The 24924-nt window shown below is 44.0% G+C and overlaps 1 protein-coding gene across 27 annotated transcripts in view; it reads right to left on the bottom strand.

Moving 5' to 3' along the window:
• PLCB4 (phospholipase C beta 4) overlaps positions 1-24924 on the bottom strand; it is a 383120-nt gene that overhangs the window by 141882 nt on the left and 216314 nt on the right. For 11 of the 27 annotated variants that reach the window (XM_058287543.2, XM_058287545.2, XM_058287547.2 and 8 more), the window contains one exon: positions 3362-3459. The exons of 11 other annotated variants lie outside the window; for them this stretch is intronic. In XM_058287543.2, the coding sequence (XP_058143526.1) occupies positions 3362-3445 (84 nt within the window). In that variant the 5' untranslated portion in view covers positions 3446-3459. Of the gene's footprint in view, positions 1-3361; positions 3460-18807; positions 18899-20514; positions 20626-24924 lie in introns of those variants that run through there. 5 more of the 27 variants (XM_071211548.1, XM_071211544.1, XM_071211545.1 and 2 more) reach the window with 4 other exon arrangements.

The following is a 24924-nucleotide window of genomic DNA, read 5'->3' as shown; positions in this document are numbered from 1 at the left end:
TGTCCAGTAAGACAGGCACGAGCTGCAGGTGGTCATGTAAATAAAATTAATAAGAAGCTCAGGGCCTTCCACTAGCACATTCCAAATGCTTACAGCCACGTGGCGGTGGACAGAGCACCTCCCTCCTGGCAGATGTCCTGGGAGAGCACTGCCCTGGGAGCAGGAGTGTTCTCATAGATAACGCTGGAAAAGTTTCTGCTTGTTTTCAATACCTGCATTGTCCTTTAAGGTTATGTAAAAGGGAAGTCCTCCGGAGATCTGGACCAGGGAGTATGAGGTGAAAGGAGCTACACTGTATCGCTCAGGAGAAGAGGCTAGAATTTTCAGACTTGCTCCTTTGGCTGGAGAGGAAGGGCTTCTTTTTTTAATGGGGGGAGGGGAACTTGGGGAGGGGGGAAAGAGTGAATTGGAGAGGCACTCTGGGGAGAGATAAAAGAAACAGGAACCTGCACCTGGATGGCAGAGTGGAGTGGAAGGAGCGGGAGACACCCCTAGGCAGGGCTGGCTAATGCTGAACCTCAATTTCCAGCGTGAGCTCTGAGGTTCGGTCATAAGTCTGTCCTGCCCTGGGCTTTCATTCTCCTCTGTTCTCACCAATCACTGAATGTGGAGTAAAAGTTTATTTTTTGCAACATCCCTGTGGCCCTGGGACTTGCTGATACAATGGGATTAGGGCAGGGCTTCTTAACCAGGGGTTCGTGGGCTTGAATTGAAATTCAAAAAACATTCATCTTGTAGAGACATGTTGGTGTGGGTGTCATGTATTTATTAAATAATGCCCGGTACGGTGTGGACTGAGTCAGGGGTCCGTGGTTTTCACCTGACTGGCAGAGGGGTCCATGGAACAAAAAGGGTTAAGAACCCTTTTGGGAGAGAAGAGAACTGAAGCAGCCCACAGTCCTGGTACTAAGAGATAAAAAGGCCTTCAAAGATAAGGGTATTTCCCACATAAAAGTCAGTACGGAGGACTTCTTGGGGTGTCAGCGAGGTCCCTAAAATGCCAGGGGAGGGGTTCTTGAACCCACGAAAATCAATTTAAAGGAAACTCAGGAGACCACTTGAGTGGGAGACATTTGGGTTGCAAGGGTTTTAACAGAGCTGCTCTGCCTCTCTTCTGCAGTAGAAAAATCTTTATTTTGCACTGAAGAAACTTGTAAGTTGGAAGAACCAGATTTAGAAGTGGCTTAGAAATACAGTAAAATGCCACAATGTATGCTGCCTGTTAAGTAGTTTCTGAAATTCTGATTACCAACAGAGAAACCCCTCAGTATTGCAGAAAGAATAAAATACTGCTTAAATGCAGTCGCATATGACAAAATTATATATATACATACCTATATATATACACATACATATGTGTATATATATATTCTTAATGGTGCCTAAGTTTTCTTCCCTTTATTTAAATAGTAAGTGCTCACCCATTGCTTAAAGCACTTCCCAGCCTTCTTTAAACAAGTACGTGGAACATAATTCACCTGAAATCTCAGTTTACCTGAAACTCAGGCCTCGAGACAACACCAGCCTTCATTCGATGCTGGCAAGCACCTGTACCATTTACACAAGGAGCCTCGGCTATGATGTTTTCAGAGTTCTGTTTGTTTTTTCTAATTCCTGGTTCTCCCACTTGCTGTCAGCTGTCATTTCTCACTGCTGTTCACACACACACTGTGTGTGCTTCCATTTTCTGTTGACTTGAATGTTTTAAGGGCTATGGCTGCAAAGAAATGCATCGGGTAAGGTTGGGATATCATAAGAAAAACTAGCTCTGAGCAGACTTGGCTACCCAAGAGCCTACAGTCCAGCTTGAAATATGACTTGGTTTTCTGATTTGATATTTTGTTATGAAGAGAGATGTTTACTTTATTACGTTAAAGCTTTTTTTGCCTAAAATCCTAATAAAATAGCACTTAGAAAAATTGAAATCGTGGCTCAACTGGGTGTCATACTTGTTCAAGGTTTATTTCCTTCAAACTTTATCTGATTTTCAGAATAACCTGGAAGAAAAAGCCCCTGGAAGGCTTTAGCATAGGGGAACAGTATTTTCTAAATGTGAGCTACAATGACTAATAACCCAAGAAAACCAATATGAGAAATAGGGACTCAAATGATGGTAAGGCACTGGTTCATCACACCATGCTTCACATTATCAAACATATAGTACTTTCTCTAACAGGTTTTGCTTCCATGACAGTAGGATACTCAACCAGTGATTACATTCACTATGTTCAAAATTACCTTCCCTGAATCAAGAGAAGAGCCTGGGAAACTGTCTTAGAAAACTGCAGATCTTTTGGGATGCTCTAGCTGCCCCTGGGCAAGATAGTTCTGTCATCAGCACGTGATAAAACCCAATGGCCTTGGTCTTAGCAACACTAGTACCCAACCAAGACCAAGCTTACCTGAAAGACTTGGAAGTGCACCTCACCTAGTCCTTGGCTCACTCTGCCAAGTTGTGTAAAATGGTTACAAATAGTCCAGTACAACCACCTACTCTGTACTCTCCTGACAACTATTACAAAAACCCAGAGAGTGCTATGATACAGACTTTGGAAAAACCAAAGCAGCAAGTAGTAAGCCATGTGAGCCCACAGAAGAGCCCCTGAAAAGATGTCTTGGCATCAGGCTATGGGGAGGGCCCATCAGCTTCCATTTGCATTTCACTGATTGTGAAAGGAACCGACTCTGACTCCCAATGGCCTCTCAACAAGTTTTACATAGAATTTTGCCTTAGAGGCAACACCAATTTCATCACATCCTTCCTCAGGTCTTCAGAAACGCAATACACACTGAGAAAAACAAGGTACTCATAACACGAATGAGGCTTCAACTCACCTAACCCAGCCCCTTCTAATCAAATGGGTGGCCCAAAGCCCTCTGTATCCAAAGTCCAGATCCCACCTCATACTTTGCAAGGCACAAACAATAAATGACAGAAGCAGGGGCAGGCAAAGCTTTGGTCAAACTGATATATATATAAATGAAATGAGCAAAGCAACTGAGTGGCACAAAGGTCAATTGCTGTTATTTTGATACAAAATAGAAAATTTTATGTAGAAGCATGCCAAAAGCTAAAACTGTTCCTACAGGAACCCCATTTGTAAACCAAAGATAATAATAGCAAGTAACTTAATAAGGTAGCTGTGAGGAATTAAAGTAATAGCCATAAAGGACTGACTTAGATGCCTGTCAGGCACACTGAGGCTCAATAAATTATAGTATCATGACTCTATCTCACAGCTTGCCTCTTTGAAACTTGTAAATCTCAAATGCAGGTGTTCTTCTTCATGTCAGAGACTATAATGAAAATTAAATAATTATCGGAAGGTTTTGAGAGAAAAGGTTAATAATATCTCTTTACCTCTTCATATCTATCAAAAACCGCTCCTTCTTGCAAAAAGGAGGAGACTTCTTTCTGCCAGTTAAACTCATAAGGTTTGGCCATGATTTTATTCAGACCTGAAATGAAAAAACAACAACAAAAAAAAACAAAAAAACTCATTAGTAAACAAAATTAAATAACGAGTGAGGATCAAAGGTTAATCATGTTGTATTTGTGTCTGTGAATAGTTTTCTTCATATCTTTGGAGTCTAGACATTTTCTTCTTCCCCTCATGAGAACCCAACTTTCTTCCTTCTTGGCTGTAAACCTGGAGAAATAACATCAAGAAATAGCAGAGGTGATCATTTGGGAAGCTTCCCTTTCTTCTCCAAATACCATAACAAGATATTCTTTTTGAATATCTGATGGAATCGTAAAAGGAGAAAACCATAGGCCCAAATCTACATAAAGAAGAAGCTGGCTGTACTGCAAATAGCCAAGAGTTCAGAGGTAACAGGGCAAACAGAACATGACTTTGGCATAAGTCTGGCTGCTATCTTCCAAGTGAGAGAAAGGGTGACCCGGAAGTGAAGGGCAATCAGACCACATGGCATGTCTTCCAGGATACTGAACACGAGGAGGCAGTGGGGCAATGACTGCACGGTTTTAAGGAACATACCTGTAGATGTGAAAGTCTGTGACCAATCAAATCATGTTTTAACTTTTAGGGGGGAAATACAGATATCTGCAAACTTGCCAGGAATCAGAAAGAGTTAAAAACCAACTTGGAAAGATTTAATGTATTATATATTCTGTCAAGAAGAAAAATCTAAAGAAGAGACCCGAGAAGTAACAGTGAGAAAAAGAAAAGTAAAAGAAACAATGGAACTTATTCTCCAGAAGGACTGTATAAAAAAGTGAAAGAATAAAAGAGAAAAAAATAAAGGAATACCAGTCTAGAACCCAAATAAATCCCAGATTTTATCAATATGGGAGCTCTGACAAGTGAAGAAGAGAGAGGAAGGAAGAAAGGAACAAAGGCTCATAAAATCACTTTTGGAATAAGATACGGACCCAACCCTTGAAATTCTAGACATTGATATAAAATAGAAGGTTAATATGGGTTTTAAATTTAAGAATTTTCCTATAGTAAAACAAAAATGGAAACTATAACTTCCAGTAGTGCGGGTTGGCAGGGAATGGAAGAATCTTGGGTGCTTTTTAAAAAGAAAACAAAAGGAGTGGGAGGTTAGGAAAAAACCATGATAAATGAAAAAGAAAATAAAATGACAACACAGTAATTATAATAAATATGAACCAATCAGTTAAATTCACCTAGCAAAGACATAGGCTTTAAATTTGGAAGATTATGCTTTTTAGAAACATTTACAAATATAAAAAAATTGAAAATGAAGGGATTAAAAAAAAGAAGCAACTGGCACATGCCAAGAAGGAAAGGGGACAGGTGTAACAATAGTGATTAGGCAAAATAGACTTCAAGGGAAAAACCAAAGAGGCACAGTGATATATCACATTATGAAAAGGGGCAATCAAGATGATTTAAATGGTTTTTAACACTTAAGAATGTTACCAAACAGCATCAAAACATATCATGCAAAAACTGATAAAAATACAAAGGGAAATTGGCAAAGTCACAAATGTATTGGGAAACAAGTGTCAGAAATGAAGGAACGTAAAATAAAGAATATTGAGTATCTATCACATTAAACTATTTAAATGACTCAATTTAACAAAATCGAGAGAGAATTACCTAAAGAGCTTAATTCTTTCTTTATATACATATGTTTATGTACATTTACTTCTCTACCTATTTGCACCTAGCTACCCCACATGCATATGAAAATCTTAAAAACTGATCACAAATAGGCCGTTGAGGAAGTTAGGCTTTTTGTGCTCACAGACCACATTAGTCAAACATACAAACTGATGATCAACAGAGAGTGAAAATCAATACATATGGGAATTGGACACATACTTCTAAATGAAAAACTTTCTAGAAATGAAATAGCACATTATCAACTTGTGTAAATATGCAGATAAAAATAATAAATCAATGATCAAGAAACGAGAAGAAAAGTTTTTTTTTTTTAAATATCCATGTTAGATATATCTTTGGCAAGTATTAAGAGAGGAAAAGGGGGAGGCACAAACAACATTCATAATGAAAAGTGGGATACATAACTACAAAGAGGAGAAAGAAAAAAATTTTCAAAGACTGCTATGTATATAACATTATATGAAATATTTGAAAGCCTAATAAAGTAGATGCTTTTCAGTGATAAATCTGGTTCAAGAATTTGCAGAAAATGTAAAAAGACCAGTGGCCTTGGCAGAGAAGAGAAAAAAAAAGATTGTCCTAGATGGTTTTACAGATGAGTTCTAGCAAATCTTCACGTTATAGGTAATGCTATGTACCTACCTTTTCCCAGAGCACAGGAGGAAAGAAAAAAGTGAAGCTACCTGACATTTCACAAGTCCCACACAACCCTGATATTTGAAACTAATAACGACAGCACAAGTCAACCCTCATGCTCACTGGAGAAAAAAATATATCGCTAAAATATGAACAAATCTATTCCAGATACTCAAGAGTAAAACATGACTTTTCAACATTTAAAAAAAAATTCAACCTAACTCCCTACCTAAGGGGATTAAGGAGAAAAATCCACTTTGTGTGCATGCTGGTGTACTTGACAAAAGACGTGGTCAAGCTGAACGTACTGGAATTGGAGGTCTCTACAATTAAGGGAAATAGGAAGCAACAGTGTCATACCTTTTACGTAGACACCCGCACACACACAAACCTCCAGGTAGATACAGGTTTATGTGTGCGGATGTCTAAGGAGTTCTGGAAAGACCTCTCCAAATTTGGGATCCTGCTTATTTTTAAGGAAGGCATAAGGGTTGGGGCTGATGAGTCATTTTTTGCATTCTCTCTGTGCTGGATGTTTTTACTAGAACTACCTATATTTTGTCATGTTCGCTGTTTGTGTAGTGAAAAGAGAATGTATATTTCAAAAAGGAAAACAGAAAAGCTGACGTCACACAAACAGGCAGAGGCTCTATTCTTTGGCCCCAAACCACTTAAAGTGGACTAAGCCTCTTAGGTCAGGTTTCAAGGTATCTTCTTCACAATGGCAACTGCTGCTGCTGAAGGGGGAGCGACACATTTCGCATCACTGACCAGCTGGCCCTGGGGAATGGATGAAGGGTCCTCTTAGCAGCGCAGTGGACGGAGGAATGACCCTACATTAACCCCTGGGGGCCAGAGCGGCCGGCTGCCCCAGGCGGGGAAGCAGCCGAGCTTTCCTGCCTCACTCCTGCCTCGGTCCCGCTGGCGCGTCCCCGTCTTTGGATCCCACGCTGAGTGCAGGTGGGCCTGTCTTCCTGCCACCCTGCTCCTGTCTGTCTTTCTCTGTGACTCCCCATGTCCATTTCTCAGTGTCTGTCTGACTCACACACGCAACACACACACAGACGCCCTTGACTCCGGGCAGCCTAGAAGCTTCTAGCCCAGATGACGGGCCTGCGTGCCTTCTACGCCGTATAACAGGTCTGCAGAGAAAAACAGGCTTGCATGGGTGACCTGTTACTAACGAAATGCAGGGAGCCCAGTGTGACGTCAAAGGCAGATTCAAAGACATAACCAGCCACGTGGTGGCCTCCCGGCTTGCCAGCCTGGACAACGCGGGTGGAAACTCGTACCCTCTGCAGACCTTTGCGACGTGGCCCAGGGTCTCCCTGCTGCCCACCAGCCCCCTCCCGCTATTTCCCTGTGGTTTTTACTTTAATGAGAAGGGCAATAAGAGGCCTCTGATATGGAAAGGTTATATCAAAGATGACGGTGAAAATAAAGGTTATGTCAGTTTGCATCATCTTTCCTCAGTTTAACTCTGGTTTCTTCGGCATCTTTCCAGCGACAGGGCTTAGAACGTAAGGACCCAACGCAAGATGCCTCTTGGATGTGGCTACATCCCCGGGACAGCCACCTCTAACCCTGGGCCTTTGTTTCATTCTTTGGGGGGAAAGGAAGTTGATGTGGGGAGGTGGGTAAGGGGGGAGGAGGGGGAGGAGGGGGAAGAGGGGGAGGAGGGGGGAGGGGGAGGAGGAGAACTTTGATCCTAACCTCTAAGGAGAAGGGAAGAGGCTTTTGGGCAAAGTGACAATGGAGGATTCTGAATTTTCCTAATTTTAACCGGGGCAGGGGGCTGGGGGGTGGTGCACTCTCTCTGAACTGCTTCCTGGGGTGTGGCACTAGGGCAGTGGCTGGCTTGTTTTATGCAGAGGGTACCATGATGGCCTAAGACCCGAACGTGTCCCCCCCAGCCGGGAGTGCTGAACGGCAGTGGAAGCCCAGGGACCGGTTTGGAAATGGGAACAAATGACAGTTCATGTGGCAGCCCAACCGACTCCAGAGGAAGCTAAAAGCACAGCAGCCACTTCTTTCCAAAGGCCTGGCGCGGGGAACTGGCCACTCCACGGCGCTTTCGCAATCCTCCAAAGCCCCAACCACAGCTGATGACACGCGCTCCCCGTGCCAGGCCTAAGGCCCCTGCGCAAATGCTCTAGCCTGCTCCAAGGCCTCCCAAGGCACTTTCAGGCTAACTGCCTCCTCCATCTCCTGCACCAGGGGCCCTTAACCTTTTTTGTCCCACCGACCCCTTCGCCAGTCAGGTCCAAAGCACGGACCCCTTCCCAAGTCCACACTAAACCGTGTACTATTAATAAACAGGTCACACCTGCACCAGCACGTCCCCGTGAGGATAAGGTTTTCTGGATTTCACGTCAAGCTCATGGGCCCCTTGTTAGACCCCCTGCTGCAGGCCAGCCCCAGCTCACCACCCAGAGCCTACCGGCATGGGCTGCCCTCCCCTCGAGGAACCGGGGGAGTGAAGACTTCGCACAAAGCACGGCAAGGCCCTGCACCTTCTCAGTGTCAACACCGCCAGCACCCGCTGGCAGGAGGCCAGGGGGCTTTTCCACGGCGCCTTGTCTCCAAGGCCTTACGCACCTGGAGCAGATCAGCTAGTGCTCAGGCTGCGCAGGAAAACCCCTCGTCTGTGGGGGGCTCGGTCGGGGGGCAGGGGAGGGAAGGGAGAGGAGGGCGGCCCGAGAGGCCTCGGCACATAGCAGGCAGCTGGAGCTCCTTCTACAGAGGATGAGAAGGAAAGAGTTAATAAGAGGGCCCGCGGGCTGCAGGGAGGGCTGCTGGGGGCTGAACACTCAGGCAAGACCTGCTCATTGCCCATGAGGTCGACCTGTCCCCTTCCGTGGGGTAAACTGAGGCTGGGCAGTTTTGTCCCTCGGCCTGCTCTGCCCTGCAGCGTCTTTTACTCTGCTGTCTTGTCTCCCCAGCTAAACTCACAGGATGGTGTTCAACTCTGCGCCCAAAGTGCCGGGCAGTGGTGGCAAAGCTTCAGCCACGAGGTGTCCTGGTAGAGTGGGCAGAGGGCGGTACCTGACATCACCTGGCCAAACAGGCTGAATGCCCCCCCACCCCCTCCCAGAGTCTGTGACCTTATCCCTGGAATACGTGGAAGCTGCCATTTATGGCAACAACAAAAAAAGGGCTTTGCAGGTGTGATCAGGTTAAGAACCTCGAGATGGGAGAGTATTAGAATGGGGTTCGAATGCACTCCTGAGTATCCTCACCAAGTGGAGACGGAGGGACATTTAAGGCCCACAGGAAAAGGGAAAGCAACGCGACCACAGGGCAGTGGGGGCGAGGGCCACCAGAGCGCAGGGGACAAGGGCCACCGCTGCCCCAGCTGTCAGACCTCAGCTCTGCCCACGGCCTTTGAGAAAGTCTGTCTGTTGTGTTCACACACAACACCCTGGGAAACTAACACCACAGGTCACAAAACAGGTGCCCTCCTGCAGCTGCACGTCCTACACCAAGGCCCAGCAAGACGCCGGAGCACTCTGGAAGGCGGGGAGGCGCTCTGCCTGGAGGAGAAGGGGCACTCAACCTAAGTTTGCTCAACAGAACCAAAGAAAGACAAAGATGAGCTCAGAATACAATGTCACCTTGAACTGATTTCAGATCGTTCTGTCCTTTGATTCCAAAACCCCTTTGAGGAGTAAAGACACCGTTTCTGCAGTGTATCTTTCTCAGGATCCATATGTCCTTTAACAGTTTTACACCTCAGCATAAACACAAGCTTTAAATAAACCCTGCAGTGCCCCCCAAGCCAACTAAGACAGTTCTCATTTATTTCTATTTGTGAATGAATGAATTCAGTGGAAAAGGCATTTGCTTCCACTTGATAACATCCTCCCTACATAATTTTCAAGTGAACAAAAAATGCAGCATGACTCAGTTATGAATCTTAAAACTTTTCTTTTACTTTCAACCTTATGACAAGGAAGTTCCATAAAAAATTAATCCCTTCCGCATCCAACCGTACAAATCCCATTAAACCGAATAAACCATGACCTCATATGAGCCCATGATCAGAGCAACCAAGGTTGTTTTCCAGGAGAGTTGGGATAAAATTTCCACTGACCAAAAGCAAATTAGTCAAATCTATCAAGCACATTTCAGCGCCTTGCCTGTCAGTCTTTAATAAGATATCCGTACATTTCTAAGAACAGATCAGCAGCCATCATCGGAACATCCAGAGCTTTAAAATAAACGACTTTACTTCAAGAAAGAATCTAATCTGACAATGATGTATAGCATCATTAATGGTAATCTTCCCTATCTGCTAAAAATACCTCCATTTTCATCAAGCCATTAAAAATCTTTTCAAAAAGCATATAAAGGATGAAGGACTAAGAAAATGCTGGTGAGGACTGGGGGCTAGGGCATTCTGGTATACTGTAGTGAAAAAGAATGTCAAGGTATTTTTATAGCCTTAAAATATCCATATTCTGTGGTCTAGTAATTCTATCAGTAGTGTTTACCCTAAATAAAGACATCCTGTTGTGCTGTTTATGATTAAAAAACATTGACCTTGTACGAGCATTGCTAAGCAACTGGTTAAATACACTAGAGTATTTAAATATCCTGTGCCCATTAAAAAGAATGCTTTAAAGGAATAGCTATTTGCTTAACAATAGCAAATTTATAAGAGTTTCTAAAATATTCATTTGTCCTAAAGCAAATAAAAATGCTCTCATAATTGTTAAGCATGTAAAAAAGCATGTTACAAAGTGATACACAAGCATGGTCCCAATTTATTAGTTGTTATAAGCATATTGTTTATATTTATATAGTTACAGAAGAAAAAGACCTATACCAAATATAAACTGTAGATACATCTGAGTGATGAGATTTTAGGTGAGATTTATGTTCTTTAATATTTAATTACATTTTCAAATATCCACAATGACTATACTTTTTATATTCGGGGGAAAACGTTCTCTTAAAGTAAAGGGAAGATGACATTTAAGAAGATCTTATTTTTCCATATAAATCAAATTTTAAATAATGTCTCTTTCCACTGGAATTCTTGACAAAAACAAAACAGCAGGAAGAGACCAATAAATAAAGCTGTCCTGTCAGGATTTAAAACCACAACTGTACTTCTGGACACACACCAGTTGTGACCATTTCATATTCACGACTTAGTAAAAAATTACTTAGTAAGAGTGGCTACAACCTGGATATGAATTCTGAACCCTCTACTATACTTATATTTGGAAATAAAACTGATTACAGTGGTGCTGGATTTAGCCCTTAACAGATTCTGAACTCCGGGAAACCTATGACCTTTGCCATGATAAATCTGTTATAAAGTACCACCTGATTCAAAATAATTTCCTAGAGTTATAAAAACACAAATCCAATAGGAATAAAATGAAAACTGAAGCAAACATCAGCTATTTGCCTCTGTCCTCTGAATATTCACTATAATTAAGAGGCAAGTGTAGTTTTCTTAAATTTATTAAAAATAGCTGAAAAATGTCTTTATAAGTTTTTTAGATACATTTGTGGTCATATATTATAGTTTCTTTATACGAGGACTTTACATAATTTCTAAAAAAGATGCTTAGTTATCTGGGATATTTTAGAGAATCAGCTTACCTTGAATATAATAAATAACCGTTAACATAAAATTCAGTCTACAATGATCAGTTTTCAAGGAAATTAGACTAATATCTTCCAGAGACATAGATGTTTCCCTTGGAAATGCCGTGTGGGTTCTCACGCCAGCCCTTGAAGAGCCTCCTGGGCGTGCTAAGTAGCTGAGATTGCATTAAATGTGATTGTGTGGGACTGGGGTCACCTGGCCCTGATAATCCCTTGCCACTCACCTCTTCCCCTCGGCAGGGCTTGGGAAGAGACTCCAATTTAGGGAAGCGTGAAGCCAAGGAGGGCTCAAAGGCAGAGGGTGAGAGGAGGGGGCCTGTCTATCTATAATATTCTTTCATGTTTTGCCAGTCCCTGGCTTACACCAGTATTTTGATCTTTCAGAAATACAAGGGAAGCGGATGTGGCTCAACTGATAGAGTGCCCGCCTACCATATGGAGGGTCCAGGGTTCAAACCCAGGGCCTCCTTGACCCGTGTGATGAGCTGGCCCACACACAGTGCTGATGCGTGCAAGTAGTGCCCTGCCACAATGGAGTGTTCCTGCTTAGGGGAGCCCCATGCACAAGGAGTGCACCCCGTAAGGAGAGTGGCCCAGCACAAAAAAAGTGCAGCCTGCCCAGGAGTGGCACCGCACACACGGAGAGCTGACGCAGCAAGACAACGCAACAAAAAGAGACACAGATTCCCAGCGCTGCTGAAAGAACGCAAGCAGACACAGAAGAACACACAGCAAATGGACACAGAGAGCAGACAACGGTGGGGGGGGGGGGAGAGAAATTTTTAAAAAAGACATACAAGATACCACTTGCATATTAATATTTGTATGATAGTGAATTACAGAAGTGGCTGCTAAAAAGGGCTGTTTGACAGGATGCCAGGTAGAGCGACCTCTAGTACTAGCATGTTCATGTGAGGTCATAGTCTGGGCACAGGGACATATCAATGAACAGGACTTTTCTCTGACTCCATGTAATAAGCCAGTTTTAGAATTGTTTTTGTGTTATAAAAATTCTTCAGAGTCAAGACGCCCTCTTTCTTCTCTCTCACGGCTCTGAAATCAAGTACCAGTGCTCTCACACTAAGTTGTCATGGCAGACAGAAAGCATCTGATTCCTGCTGAGTGCGTAAGATGGACAGTGCTACCGCGACAGCCTGACAAACCAGGCCACGAGGCGATCCTGGCACATCTGGACACAGGACCAGAGGGACAAGCCCCCTCCCCCCAAGTGGAAGACACACCACTCCTTTCAAGCACAGAACTAACAGGCTATCTGTTACATTTCACCCTGCACCAAAGCCACCACCTGTCCCTCCGCAGGAGGTGTTAGCCAGGCACAGGGGCCTTTGAGCCAGGCTCAGCCCTGCCCATTGCCACACAGGGGTTCTGATCAGGTCTGCGGAAAATGAAGTCCAAATAGCACCATGGACAGATTACGTTCAACTGCAGGTGGAGGGCATGACGGATGAGAGAGGCAGCTTTGCTCACGGTGTCCTTAACTGGGCTTCCTGGGAAGGAGCCTTTGTCCTTGGAAGGCCCCGGAGTTCCAGGGTGTGGAACCGTGAGAATGGGGGCTTGCACTGACCCCTCCCTTGACCCTGAAATGACCCTCAAACTACCGGCGGTAAGATGTGGATGGCCAAGGAGAAGACTTCAGGCAAAGACAAGAGCAGGTCGAGGTCCCCCGGGCTCCCCTTGTGGTTTTCTAAGCATAGCACCCGGGCAGCAAACGTGCCCGAAATGCAAATCCTCGGCCCCCACCCCAGACCTTCTCAATCATCAAGTCTCGGGGTATGGCCTGGAAAGCCATGTTTGTCCAGCCTCCCAAGTGATTCCGATGCAAGCTGAAGTTTGAGAACTCCATTGCTTAGATCAAGTCTCGATCAAAATGGGAAAAAGCCTTTTGATCTTCATCTGTGGTCCAGGCCAGCTCACCAGGGCAGGAGGCCTGCTGGGCATTTGGGGCTAAAGCTCCAGTAACAGCCCGTTTGTCTAGAATGTACACCTCTCTCAAGAAGGCCATGGAAAATCCAAGGATACAGAGATTCTGGGTCCTGGTAACTTGCCTTTCAACCAAGTCTAAGAGTAAACACTAAGGGCCTCAATTAATTGGCAATTTTCTCACCCATTTCTTTCAAGCCTCATCTTCAAGGGTTAAGTGAGATGAAACTCCTTAGGGATGACAGGGGATTTGAAGAAAGCAAATAAAGGATGACTGGCTGAGCCATAACCCAAACTCGGGGCCAACACATTTGTTTGATCTATAATACAGAGACTGAAGTCACTTAACAGGTAACTTCAAGCAATTCCTTGTTTGGGCCTAAATTTTTATAGTTACATAAATACTAGCTATGACTGTTAATAGTCCTAAGATTTCAGAAAGGAAAGTTTGGGTAAATATTCAACCAGAAAACTGTCTTATTTAAGGAGCTATGAAAATAAGCTGGGAAGGAATGTGAGCATTCTAGAAGAATCGTGCCCTTGCATTAACCAGGAGTTCATCCTCTCTCGTGTTGTCTGACTTGATTCGTGGCTCCAAACACACTGAACCTTTCGTATCTTCTTCCCTCTATCTGGAACATTCCTCTTCCCTTCTCATTCCTGAACCTCTCTCCTAAACTTGGGGATACCTTTAGGTATCGGGTAGAGAAACTGGGTACCACTCTGTGTTCTCATTTAGGCACTTGCTCTTCCCTCCTTGTCGTTATAACATAGGTAGTTATTTATCCATATCTTCACTAGACCAGGAACAATGAAGACAGGGTTCACTCTTGAGGATGTAGGTAGTATCCAGCACACAGGAGCTGCTCAGTACACACTGAAAGAATGAAAGAATGAATGGGTGGATGTCCTACTATGTGGAGGAGTTCCCGGCAACCCTGGGATAGATGGAGTCAACTCCGCTAAGTCGAATCAAAGCTTTGGCAGAAGACAAACTCTCGTCTTCTAGACGCATTTGTCATTTTTATGTATATCTGCCCTCCTCTCCAGAAAAGTTGAGATGTTGTTCCCAGCATCTCGCTCCCGACTTATACTCTGCTGGATCTCCACCTGCAGAGGGTTCCATTCTTGACCTGGCTCTGCAGTCTGACTGGGCCCATGAATAATTCCTGAGCTGGACAGCCTCCGGCCTATCCTGAGGTTCTCTTATCTCTTATGCTGGACCACCATGCTTTGCCTTCGTTTGCACTTGGCCTGGCTCTGCCACAATTACCAGGCAAAGTGTCACCAACACGAATCATACCTGGCAATGGAGAAAGCTCTCTCTCGAGGCCTGATTTTGCCTTAATTATCTAGATATTTCAAGAGATTTTTTTCATTACTTGAATAATCTGAGCCTTGTGTGTGGAGTACGCCTGAGAATTCCAGGATGACACTTCATAACACAGGGAAACCCCTTGGCACTAGGGCCAGGCACAGCTTCAAGGGCTTAAAGGATCCATCATTTTCAAAACAACTTTATTTATATAAAAATCCATGTACAATGGACTTAAATTTAATCAAGATTCCTTGCAGTGAAATAGTCTAAGTTATTTTATACAGGAACTGAAAGATGAGGATATAAGACTATGAATATGGAAACTCAGGTTCTGAGCTAAATGTTCTCCAAAATTAAGTTTTCCTACATACACACGTACATACATAGAGGGGTACCACATGACCTGAAAATACTCTTTGGCCAAAAAGATATGATCTAAGTAAACCTCAAAATCCCACGTAATTATCTCCTTACTCGTGTTCAAAATCGTTCTACCTCAATTCTTCAAAAGCTTAAACTAAGGACAGGGATGGAATAAAATAGAGACAGAGAGGAAAATTACACAGAATCTAAGGCTTTGGGAGTTTTTGTTTTCTCTATGTATTCTTTTTCCTATTTTGAAATTCATCAAAAGATTCCCAAACCTACCTTCCCTTTTCTTAAATGTACACAGTATGGGGGTAGAGATCCTTAATTTCAGTGAATTTATGGGAGAAGTGGTATCTCTTCCGTTTTTTTGGGGGGGGGGGTTTGTTTGTTTTGTTTTTTGAGGTACCAGGGGCCAGAGATTGAACTCGGGACCTTGTGTGTGGGAAGCCAGCGCTCAACCATAGAGCCACGCTGGCTTCCCTTAGTCGGCCTTTTCATTTGTCCTGCTTTTTGTTGTGTGTTCTTTTTACTTGTTTTTCAGGAGGCCCTGGGAACCGAACCTGGGACATCCCATGTGAGAAGCGAGAGCTCAACCCTTGAGCCACATCCACCCCCCTCTTCAGTATTTTTAATCCAGATGTGGCCTTAATCATTTCAAATTAATCAGGATTCTGACGGTGTGCAGTGGTTTATATAAGTGAGTGTGAACACAAAAACTAGATGTGCATACTGGACGGTCTTTGGTGTTGCCTGACAGACCTGCTGGGAGACTAACACATTTTATCTCCTTCACCATCACTGGCCACAGAAACACCAGCACCTGCATGGCACAACGGGGAGTTGGCCTAATGCGACCTCAGAAAAGTGCATTAGAAGGATCCAAGTTGCATAGATCTCTAATTTGCTCACACCCTTAAAAAAAATTGGGTCTGAGATTATAATTGCACTGTTTCCACAATTAACATTAAATTAATCTGACCTTCTACATCCTGCTGAAATGGAAACTGCATGGCAATTGGAGACAGACGACCTTGAGTCCATGTCCAGCTCTGTCCCCACCAGTGTGTGACCTTGAGAAGCCCCTTAGCCTCTGTGAGCCTTAGTTTCCTTGTCTGTACAAAAGAAGCTGAAAGCGTCATTTCCCTGATTCCATCTAGCTTAGTTTGATTCAACATTGCTAAGACTCTTAGTAAACGAAGATGTTATTTAAGAACCCATATATGGCCTTCCCGAAATATATCTTATTTCCTAAAAGAAAGCCATATTCAGATGGTTCCAAGTAAAATTAAAAACAATGCATCACTATTGTGTATTGTCGAGCAGCCGGGGCCCTGACACGGTGACATTTTCTAGAACAACTCTAAAGCATCAAAGCACGCTTTCAAGATGCCAAGAGCTTGCCCAATTCTTGTAAGGTCAACAGCCTTTCAATAATTGTCCCTTTCATAAGATGTGTGCTTTCAGTGGACTATTTTAAAATGGGGTTGCTTCCAGCGCTTACACAGAAACCGAAGACGTTCCTCACTCTCAACAAGGCCCAGGGGCAGAGGGAAGGATATCGGAGGTCAGAGGGTTGGATCTGAAGCGACTCCCAGGAATTCACGTCGTGCTTTACTTGAGCCAGCGCCTCCACCTTCTGAATCAAGCTGGAGCAGCAAAGCCCCCGCCCTTGAAGAGATGAGCCCTGGGTCCCCTCAAGTGCCTGCACTAATAAGCTGGGTTGGTAAGAATTCCCGTGTCCTCGTGTCTGCAGTCAATTACCGCGTTTCTTCAGGGGTAAAGTCTGACCCAGAATATTCTAAAATGCTACAAGACTGCAGGCAAGTTTCAAGCACACACCAGAAAGAAGTCAACGGTGTGACCCGAAGACCAGGCTGGTGCTCTCATTCGCTGGGGAAGCCAGACTTCCTGCGGTAACGAGACGTGCAACGCGGTTCCCGTCCCCACCCAGGGTCAGTGCTGACGCCCCCCCCCCCCCAGGGACTCGGCCCACAGCTCGGCAAGGCCTCCCAGTGAGGGGATCCGACATCGAGGCAACGTTTCACATGTTACCGAGTGTCCTTGTGCCATCTCTTCAAGTCTGAAACCCAACTGGCTCAATGGAGACAGTGAAGCTCCGAGAACTGAGATTCCCTCAAACTCTGGTATAACTAGAACTTAAACCACCCGGGACTTAACTCCACGCTCTGCCTGACACTGGCTCCCACGAGGAAAGGTTTTTAAACTCAGGAAAGCACTTTAGAGGGAGAGGTGCCGACCGAAACACGGCAAGTCATCTTTTCCTGGGATTGTATTTATGCTGCTTTAGTAAGAGGTAGTTCAAACAAAACTAGGGATTACTTCAATAAAGGAGATGCCGATATAACCCTCGCCATCCAATTTCCTGCTTCAAAATACCTGAACACAGAGATCCTTGTAACATCACTGGAAACAGGAAATAGTTTACATTATCCAAACGAAAAAGGAGTTCAAATTTCTATTATGTTTATTTTTGAAAATACCCACCTAAAATGATTATTTACTTTAAAAAGATCGCCATGGCTTTAATTCTTAGTTTTTTTAAAGGGTGTTCCAAACATGATTGAAAAATGTTAATTTTATCAAAACAGAAGGATCTGGCCACAGGGTCCATGACATTGGCCTACAAAGCTATTTAGGAATATTTGTAGTAGGAAAAATGGTGGTTGGCTATATTTAACACTGGTTAAACCACAAGTGTGATTAAGCCTCTAGATATTTATATTTATGTTCTGTCCTATTTGAAACTAACCCCCCAAGGTAAAATGGGCACAGAAATGGATTCAATTATGACCATCACATGAAATCAGGTTTTGTGGACAAAACGTCTGTCGCTAAGTTAATTATTATGCCCTGAAGTTTTAAAGAGAAGGCAGTTTTCTTGACAAAGAAGAAGGCTTTGTTCATCTCACCATTTTTCTAACAATATACTCACTGGTAACTGCTTTAAAATATGGATCTATCTCAAATATTCAGTTCCCATTGCCTTTCTGAACTGCCGAACCTTTCAGTCTTCAAACCCGATGGTCTTATCTCAGTGTCTTCAGTGCCCCCTTCCCGTTCTTCTGAAGCCTTGCTGCTCTAGAACTTGACTCCCTTTTTCCACCACGGCTATTCCCAGCTCCTGCCCACCCCCAGCCTTCCCCTGTGATCTGCTCTTGAGCGTTGGCTCAGTGGCCCCCTCCCGTGGACACCTGGTGGTCCCACCATTCCCATGTCCTTCCCCGAACCCCACTCCCTCAGGTTCAGCTGCCTTGACTTCTCCACCTGGGTTCCTCCCAGAGCTCAGGGCTCAGGAAGATGTGGTAAAAGCGAGTGCAGAGATTGCTGTGGAGATTTAAAAAAGGAAAAAGCAACTAAAGGACAAAGGCTAGAAGTCACCTGAAATTCTGGTAAATACCAAGCTTACTAAGCTACTGGTGAGGATGCTGAGTCCTAATGCTATCTTAGAACATTGATCGAGGATGGCAGCCATCTCCACAAACGCTTTCAGATCCCACCATCGATTAGAGTATTTTGGACATTTTGGTGCCACAGTTTTAGGAAGTGTTACCAATAAAATGGAGAGCTGGTCAAGGACACGGAAGTCATGCCATCTAAGCAACCACTGATAAAAGATTCTGGGATTTCAGGGTTAATCTGAGGCTGAGCCTGTAACAGAGGTGGGGGTAGAGGCCAAGCAAGATCCCCCCAGTGAGCCGAACGAGGTTCCAGTGTCACTGGCAGAGCTGCCAAAGAACCACCTGCTCGGATGGCCCGCCCGCTCCCCACCTTCTCACTCACCGACCAGGGCACGAGAGCTGCCGGCACGCATGTCCGCTCACGTGGAAGAGGGAGTAGTATAGATACTTGTTCCTTCAAAGGAAATGCTATGTGCCACGTAAGAGAAGATTTTAAATCAACATCAGAAAAATAAGATAGGAATAAGAAGGGAGCGGTTTCACAGACTAGATGGTTCCAGTCACTTAAGGAATTTGACTCTAGGTGGCTACAAGGGCTGTTGTGCTGGGTGGGAGATGGGACTAACTGCCCCTCTAATGTGTTTCAGAACACAGCTGGGTTAGTACACGTGGCTAGGGCACCATCAGCCTCTTTCCAAACTCCTCTGAATCAAGGGAAGTCTAAACAATCCCTGGCTTCGAGTATGCAGTGAAATGCTTTTTCATGTTTGTTCTGTACAAGAATATTGAGTAAAATTCAAGCGTTAAACAGCTAGATGCAGGGTGACTGACTAGGGAATGCCTATCTGGTTTTGCATTTGCAAATAAACTTGGAGCCAATAAAAAGCACAGCTTTCTACTTGTTAAACAGTCATCATCTCCTCCTTTATTTGTGGACTTGAGACTCCTGAAAGTCATGCCATCAAGATCGCAAAAGGCATTTCAGAAAGTAATTCACCCTGACCGCACTTTGTAAGACTTTTTTCCACCCTAAACTAGAACTGACAAAAAAATATTGTGACGTCAAAGCAAAGGGCTTTGGATTTTGGTCATTTTTGGTCATCTGTATGCAAGTCTCTGGGAAACAAAGAATTTCAATTTCAGGATACCAGTCAACATTTAAATTTGCCAAACATTCATCATTTTATCAACTGTATAAGGTACCCTTATCCAACACTTGTCAAACTGCTGCACACTGCTATGTTGCCAGACAGCTGCCACTTGCCACACCACTCCCCCCCACCCCACCCCTGCTGTGTGGTCTTTTAAAAGCTAGAAAATTTTACCAGTAAGTTTCAGGAATCTATCATAACTTCTTTTAACAGCATGGAGGCTACTGGAATTATCAAGACGGAAGGCAACTTAGCAGAAATTAAATGACAGTAGTGCAAAAACAGGTCTCTGAAAATTCTGTCTGTTCCCTAGTTTAAACTATGGCAATTACTGTTGTTTAGCTTAGAGAAAAGGAAAACACGAGAGCTGAAGAAATGAGATATATGATAAACCCTGAAATGCAGATAAATCACACGCATGCTTGCTCCAGAAAGTTCCTACATCTTCTGCAGTTTATATCACAAACTAATTTTATTAAGGTTTTATGGAAAGGTCACTATTGTATTTCTGTAATATTAAAATCTATCTGAGCATACAGAAATCCCCCATGATCCTGAAGTATTAACTCAAAACTAAGTTTATTAAGGTTTGGCCGTGACTCAATATTAACTGTCTCCAAATATTACAACCATTGCTAAATCAGATAAGCAGCGGGATATAGAACTGTGGATCATAAACATAAAATCAGGAAAATGGCATCACTGTATATTAGTTCTTAGAGACTGACTTTAAATATACTCTGAAATTGTGGGGCAGCTTATCAACACAGCTCAGTCTGTGACAGCCTGTCATTGTACAATGGAACGAGACAGAAACGCGGGGAAGGTCTTGGTAAGCGTAAACTGATATTTTTAAGACAAATTCCGAACTCAAGTGTCCAACATCCCCAGTCCCTCCTGCCTCCAGTGCCCTCATCTACGAGTTGGGAGAGGAATACCTGGGTAGGTTTGTATCTGAGTCCTCGGTCACTTCTCACATGTCCCGGGAAAGGTGCAAAGTGGACCTGATGTCATCAGACCAGCCGAAACCCATTACTTGTTCCCAAGTGAGATTACTGCTTTAAAAAAACCAAGTCTTCCCTTTAACGGCCCTGTGGGCGGTTCGGAGGCTCCCCGGGGTTGGAGAGCGCTGCCTGAAGCTGACAGAGCACCACAGCTGCCTCAGGTCTCGCACAGAAAGACCTGACAGCCCAGAGGGCTGGCAAGGGACCGAGGAAGCTGCTTGGCCCTCAACCCTGGGCCCGGGAAGATTCCAGATGCTCTCCTGGCTGGGTGGCCAGCCAGGCCCCAGGGCACCCTGGAACCCAGGCTCTTTCCTTAGGAGTCCTCTGCAGCGCTCAGCAGGTGATCAGCACTCTCTTCCCAGGACGTCATGACTCGCACTCACCTCCCTGGTGTGGGCGGAAGGCCTAGACTCCCTGCATCTTGTGGTCGTGTTGTAAACTAAAGGGAGCCCTTCAAGCTACAGTGTTAGCTCCTGTCCAAGGACTTCCTCTGCAAATCACGTTCTACACCTTACACAACCACCGCAGCATGGGCCTTTCCTCCCTTGGCCTTCTGGAATAAAGAAAAGGAACACACAGGCTTTAGGGCCACAGAAGGGGATGCCACGGATGTAAAACCGTAAGCCAGGGAAGGTGCCCCAAGTGCGACCACCCCAGCTCAATTCAGGCTCCTCCACCATCCCCTGGTGACCATCTCGTACACTGAAGAAGACGAAAGTGTAAGGGGTAGGGGTGCAGACAGCCAGATGTTTTATAGGTTAATCACATCTTCAACCTACAGGATTACTGAACTGTCGGCATCTACACTCAGGGAAGATAAAGTAAACGGAAAAACAAAAAGCACCCAAAAGCCATAAACTCAAGGCTCATTTCAAGAACTGAGTACACACCAACCTACACCCGACACCCCACAATGACAGAGCCCATGTGGACTCAGCCTAGCGGCAAAAATACACGCAGAGATGAGGTGATGCCTATCCAGGGAAGACGAGTAGGAAGGCTTTTGGGGGGAGGGCTGAGTTAGGGTGTAAAGGATGAAGATTCTTAAGTGGAATGGGTAAAGAAGATCCAGTATTAAGAGATAGAACACAGAATGTTTGAGAAGTTGGAGGACCAGATACCATCAGCAGGCAAGGTACTACTTTCTTCCTGAAATTTTAAACTTCAGAAAACCCTTAAGTAAGCCACTTGCCTCACTCCCCAGGATCCCTATTAAAAACCCTTCGGTGGGGAAGCAGCTGTGGCTCAGTCAGCTGGGCTCCCGTCCACCATGTGGCAGGCCCTGGGTTCGCGTCCCGGGGCCTCCTTGTGAAGGCGGGCTCACCCGCACGCCACAGAGAGCCGCCTGGCCCGCAAGCACTGCGGAGAGCCGACTCAGCAAGGTGACACAACAAAAAAGGGAGAAAAGCAAAAAAACACAGAAGAGGGCACAGTGAATGGACACAGTGAGAAGACAGCAAGCAAGCTGCAAGGGGGGAGGGGAAATAAAATAAATAAATATAGACACAGAAGAATGAACAGCGAATAGACACAGAGAGCAGACTGCACACAAAAAGCCACAAAGGCAGGGGGATAAAAAAAAATCCTTCAGTGACTGAGGGTGGGTGTCTTTGAAAATATCTAACATTCACGGGCATGAGCCTGTTTTGTTAAGGGTAAATAAGTGAGGTGTAACAACCAGTGCAGGTACATGGAATACCTAACTGCACTGGCTTTCTTCTCCATCCTCCTCTGCAGCTGGATGGAGCCACATGATTCCTTCTGGCCAAAGGGCTCTGAGTGAAGAGGAGTGTTCGTTCTGAGCCAAAACATCGGCTGCTTCTGCTCTAGATCTACTGGATTGGTAGATCATTCGCAAAAATGGCCACTAAGTCTTTTCCCTCCTGTATCATACCCCTTTGCGATGTGACTCTGCAGCTTTTCCCACCTAGACGAAGAAGATTTCTCCATTCCTTGGGTCTAGGTTGGACCTGGGTTGAACATTGACTTGCTTTGATGCAGGCCAGAAGCTTGAAAAGCACTCATGCATAAGGACTGGCTGTCCTGCTTCTCTTTGGAGCTCGAGGCTACCGTATGAAGAAGTCTGGAAAGCCTACCTGAGGGCGAGAGGCTACATGGCGTGATGCCTCGGTCAACCTGGACATCAGGCTAAGGCCCTGACTCTGGGAATCATGTCAGCCCAGATCAGGAAAACCACCTAACTCACATACCTGTGAGAAGACAGGCATGACTGTTTTTTAAACTGTGTGGTTTGCCACACAGTAAAAGCCAATGGATACACCTGCTAGGATAAGGGTGCAAGGACTGAGAGTTCTCCTGTGGCTCTAGCGGATGAGTGCGCATTCTGATTATGTTATGATTAAATCTGAAATGACTGCTGATAAGAGTATTAAGGGACTTCCGGGAAGGAAATAAAATAAGGGAACAATTAGAAACTAGCAAAGTAATCCAGGGTGGGAATATGAAGTCAGTTACCTGTGACTATTTAAGACAAGTCCTTAAAATCGTACCATCATTTTTCTGGAGGAGACTATTAGGAACACAAGTGTATCCATCTGATCGTGAGTGGCTTGACAGAAAGGTTTGCGTGTCATTTGTCTTTTGAGTTGCCGCACTGGGTTCTCCCCACACTACACCTAGCAGCGTGGCTGGTACTTTAATAGGTGGTTAAACAGTCTGATGAGTAAGGGGATAACTAAATGAGGAAAGAAATGGCTTGATTATGCCATGTGAGCATGTGACGACGAGAGTGCATCCACATTTAATCTCTTACCCCTTGTGATGTCAGGCTTTGCCCCCCACCCCCAAAAAATAATTCTCTTTATGGATCCTTTTCTGTTGGAGGAATAAGTAAGGCAAAGTTGTGTGATAAGAATCTCTAAGGCCCTGAGAACATACCCTTGAATAAAGAGATGGTCTTGGTTGACATCAGGAAAGGTCAGCTTGCTCTTTGGTCTGACGAAAAGTGCCCACTGCCTGCTACGCAGTGACGTACCCTGTTAGCTGACGACTTGGGCGTTCTCTTTCTCATTTCATTTGACTCTCTGGGTAACAAGCACAGTGTCTAATACACAATAAGTAGTTTCTATATTTTGTGGCAGAAGAGACTTTAAAGTTACAAGGGAGGAAATATACCATGTAATTCAGAAGAAGCTGAGAACTCTTCCAGTGATGGAAATCTTTAGTTGATTTTAATCCTTCATGAGAATGTATTCATTAAAGAACAATGTATTGGTTTTCCACACAGGTCAGGTACCTTGCAGGAAGGATGACGATATACCTGCTTTTGCAAAGCACACCCTCAAGGGCACGAGGCCTATAGATGGAGTACCAAATGAGCTACTTCTGCCACCACTTGTTACCCATCTACCATTTACTGAGCACTAATCAGATGCATTTTTATAGAGCAGAAACTGTACAATAGCTATTCTCAACATTTAGCAGTGTTTCTCACTTTTGGATATTTTGCTGAGACTGTTAGCAAATTAACATGTAGATTAGTGATGTAATATTAATTGAAATTTTAGGGTACATTTAACATTTCAGTGCCTTTTTTTTTCTCCATTAAATAAGAAGGAAAGATACCAGCCACCCAACCAAAGACAGTTTTACAGAGACCCTAAAATGTACTCATTTCCAGTTTAATTCCACAAAATCATTCAGGTTCATATTTCAAGCTAAATATATTCCATCATTCTCAATAAAATAACCTACACTCTTTTGAGCAAATTTAGAAAATACTGTGTGGTAAGCAAAACATTTTAGAATTTATTTGTGTTTATGTATCTATTTAGATTAACAATGCACATGAATTACTTTAAAACACTCCTGGACTGGAGAGTTTTCATTTGTCATTTTTACCTAATAGACCATGAATTATTTTGAATGTGTTACTATATCTAGCCTACAGACCTGCCTCATAGCAAGAAAAATACTGTTCCAAAATTTTAGCTTACGTGCATAATATCACTGGCTAATTCACAGATGAATAATACCATTAAGTATTGATTTTACTTTCAACATGTAGTCTGCTCCCACATCTAAAATAATTATATAGGCTGTATGATATGCTATTATTCCATCTATTTTGCAAATGGAGAAACTAAAGCAATAAAGTCACTTATCCAAAGTCACAAAGCTACTAGGTGACCCCACCTTCCTTCATTGTATCTGCATGAAGACAGCTTCCTGCCTGGGTCAGCAGACTCAGCTCTGAAGGAATTCTGCTCTCTCCAGGAATTAACACACCGGTTCTTTTAAAAAGTGAGGCTCCTAAATTGGGAGCATGATTTAATTTAATTCCAGAGAGACACTTTCAAAGCAGCATCAATTGTGTAAATTTGC

This window comes from Dasypus novemcinctus, chromosome 24, assembly GCF_030445035.2.
Source record: "Dasypus novemcinctus isolate mDasNov1 chromosome 24, mDasNov1.1.hap2, whole genome shotgun sequence".
In the NCBI taxonomy this organism is placed as follows: domain Eukaryota; kingdom Metazoa; phylum Chordata; class Mammalia; order Cingulata; family Dasypodidae; genus Dasypus; species Dasypus novemcinctus.
This window is presented reverse-complemented; position numbering and strand designations above follow the sequence as displayed.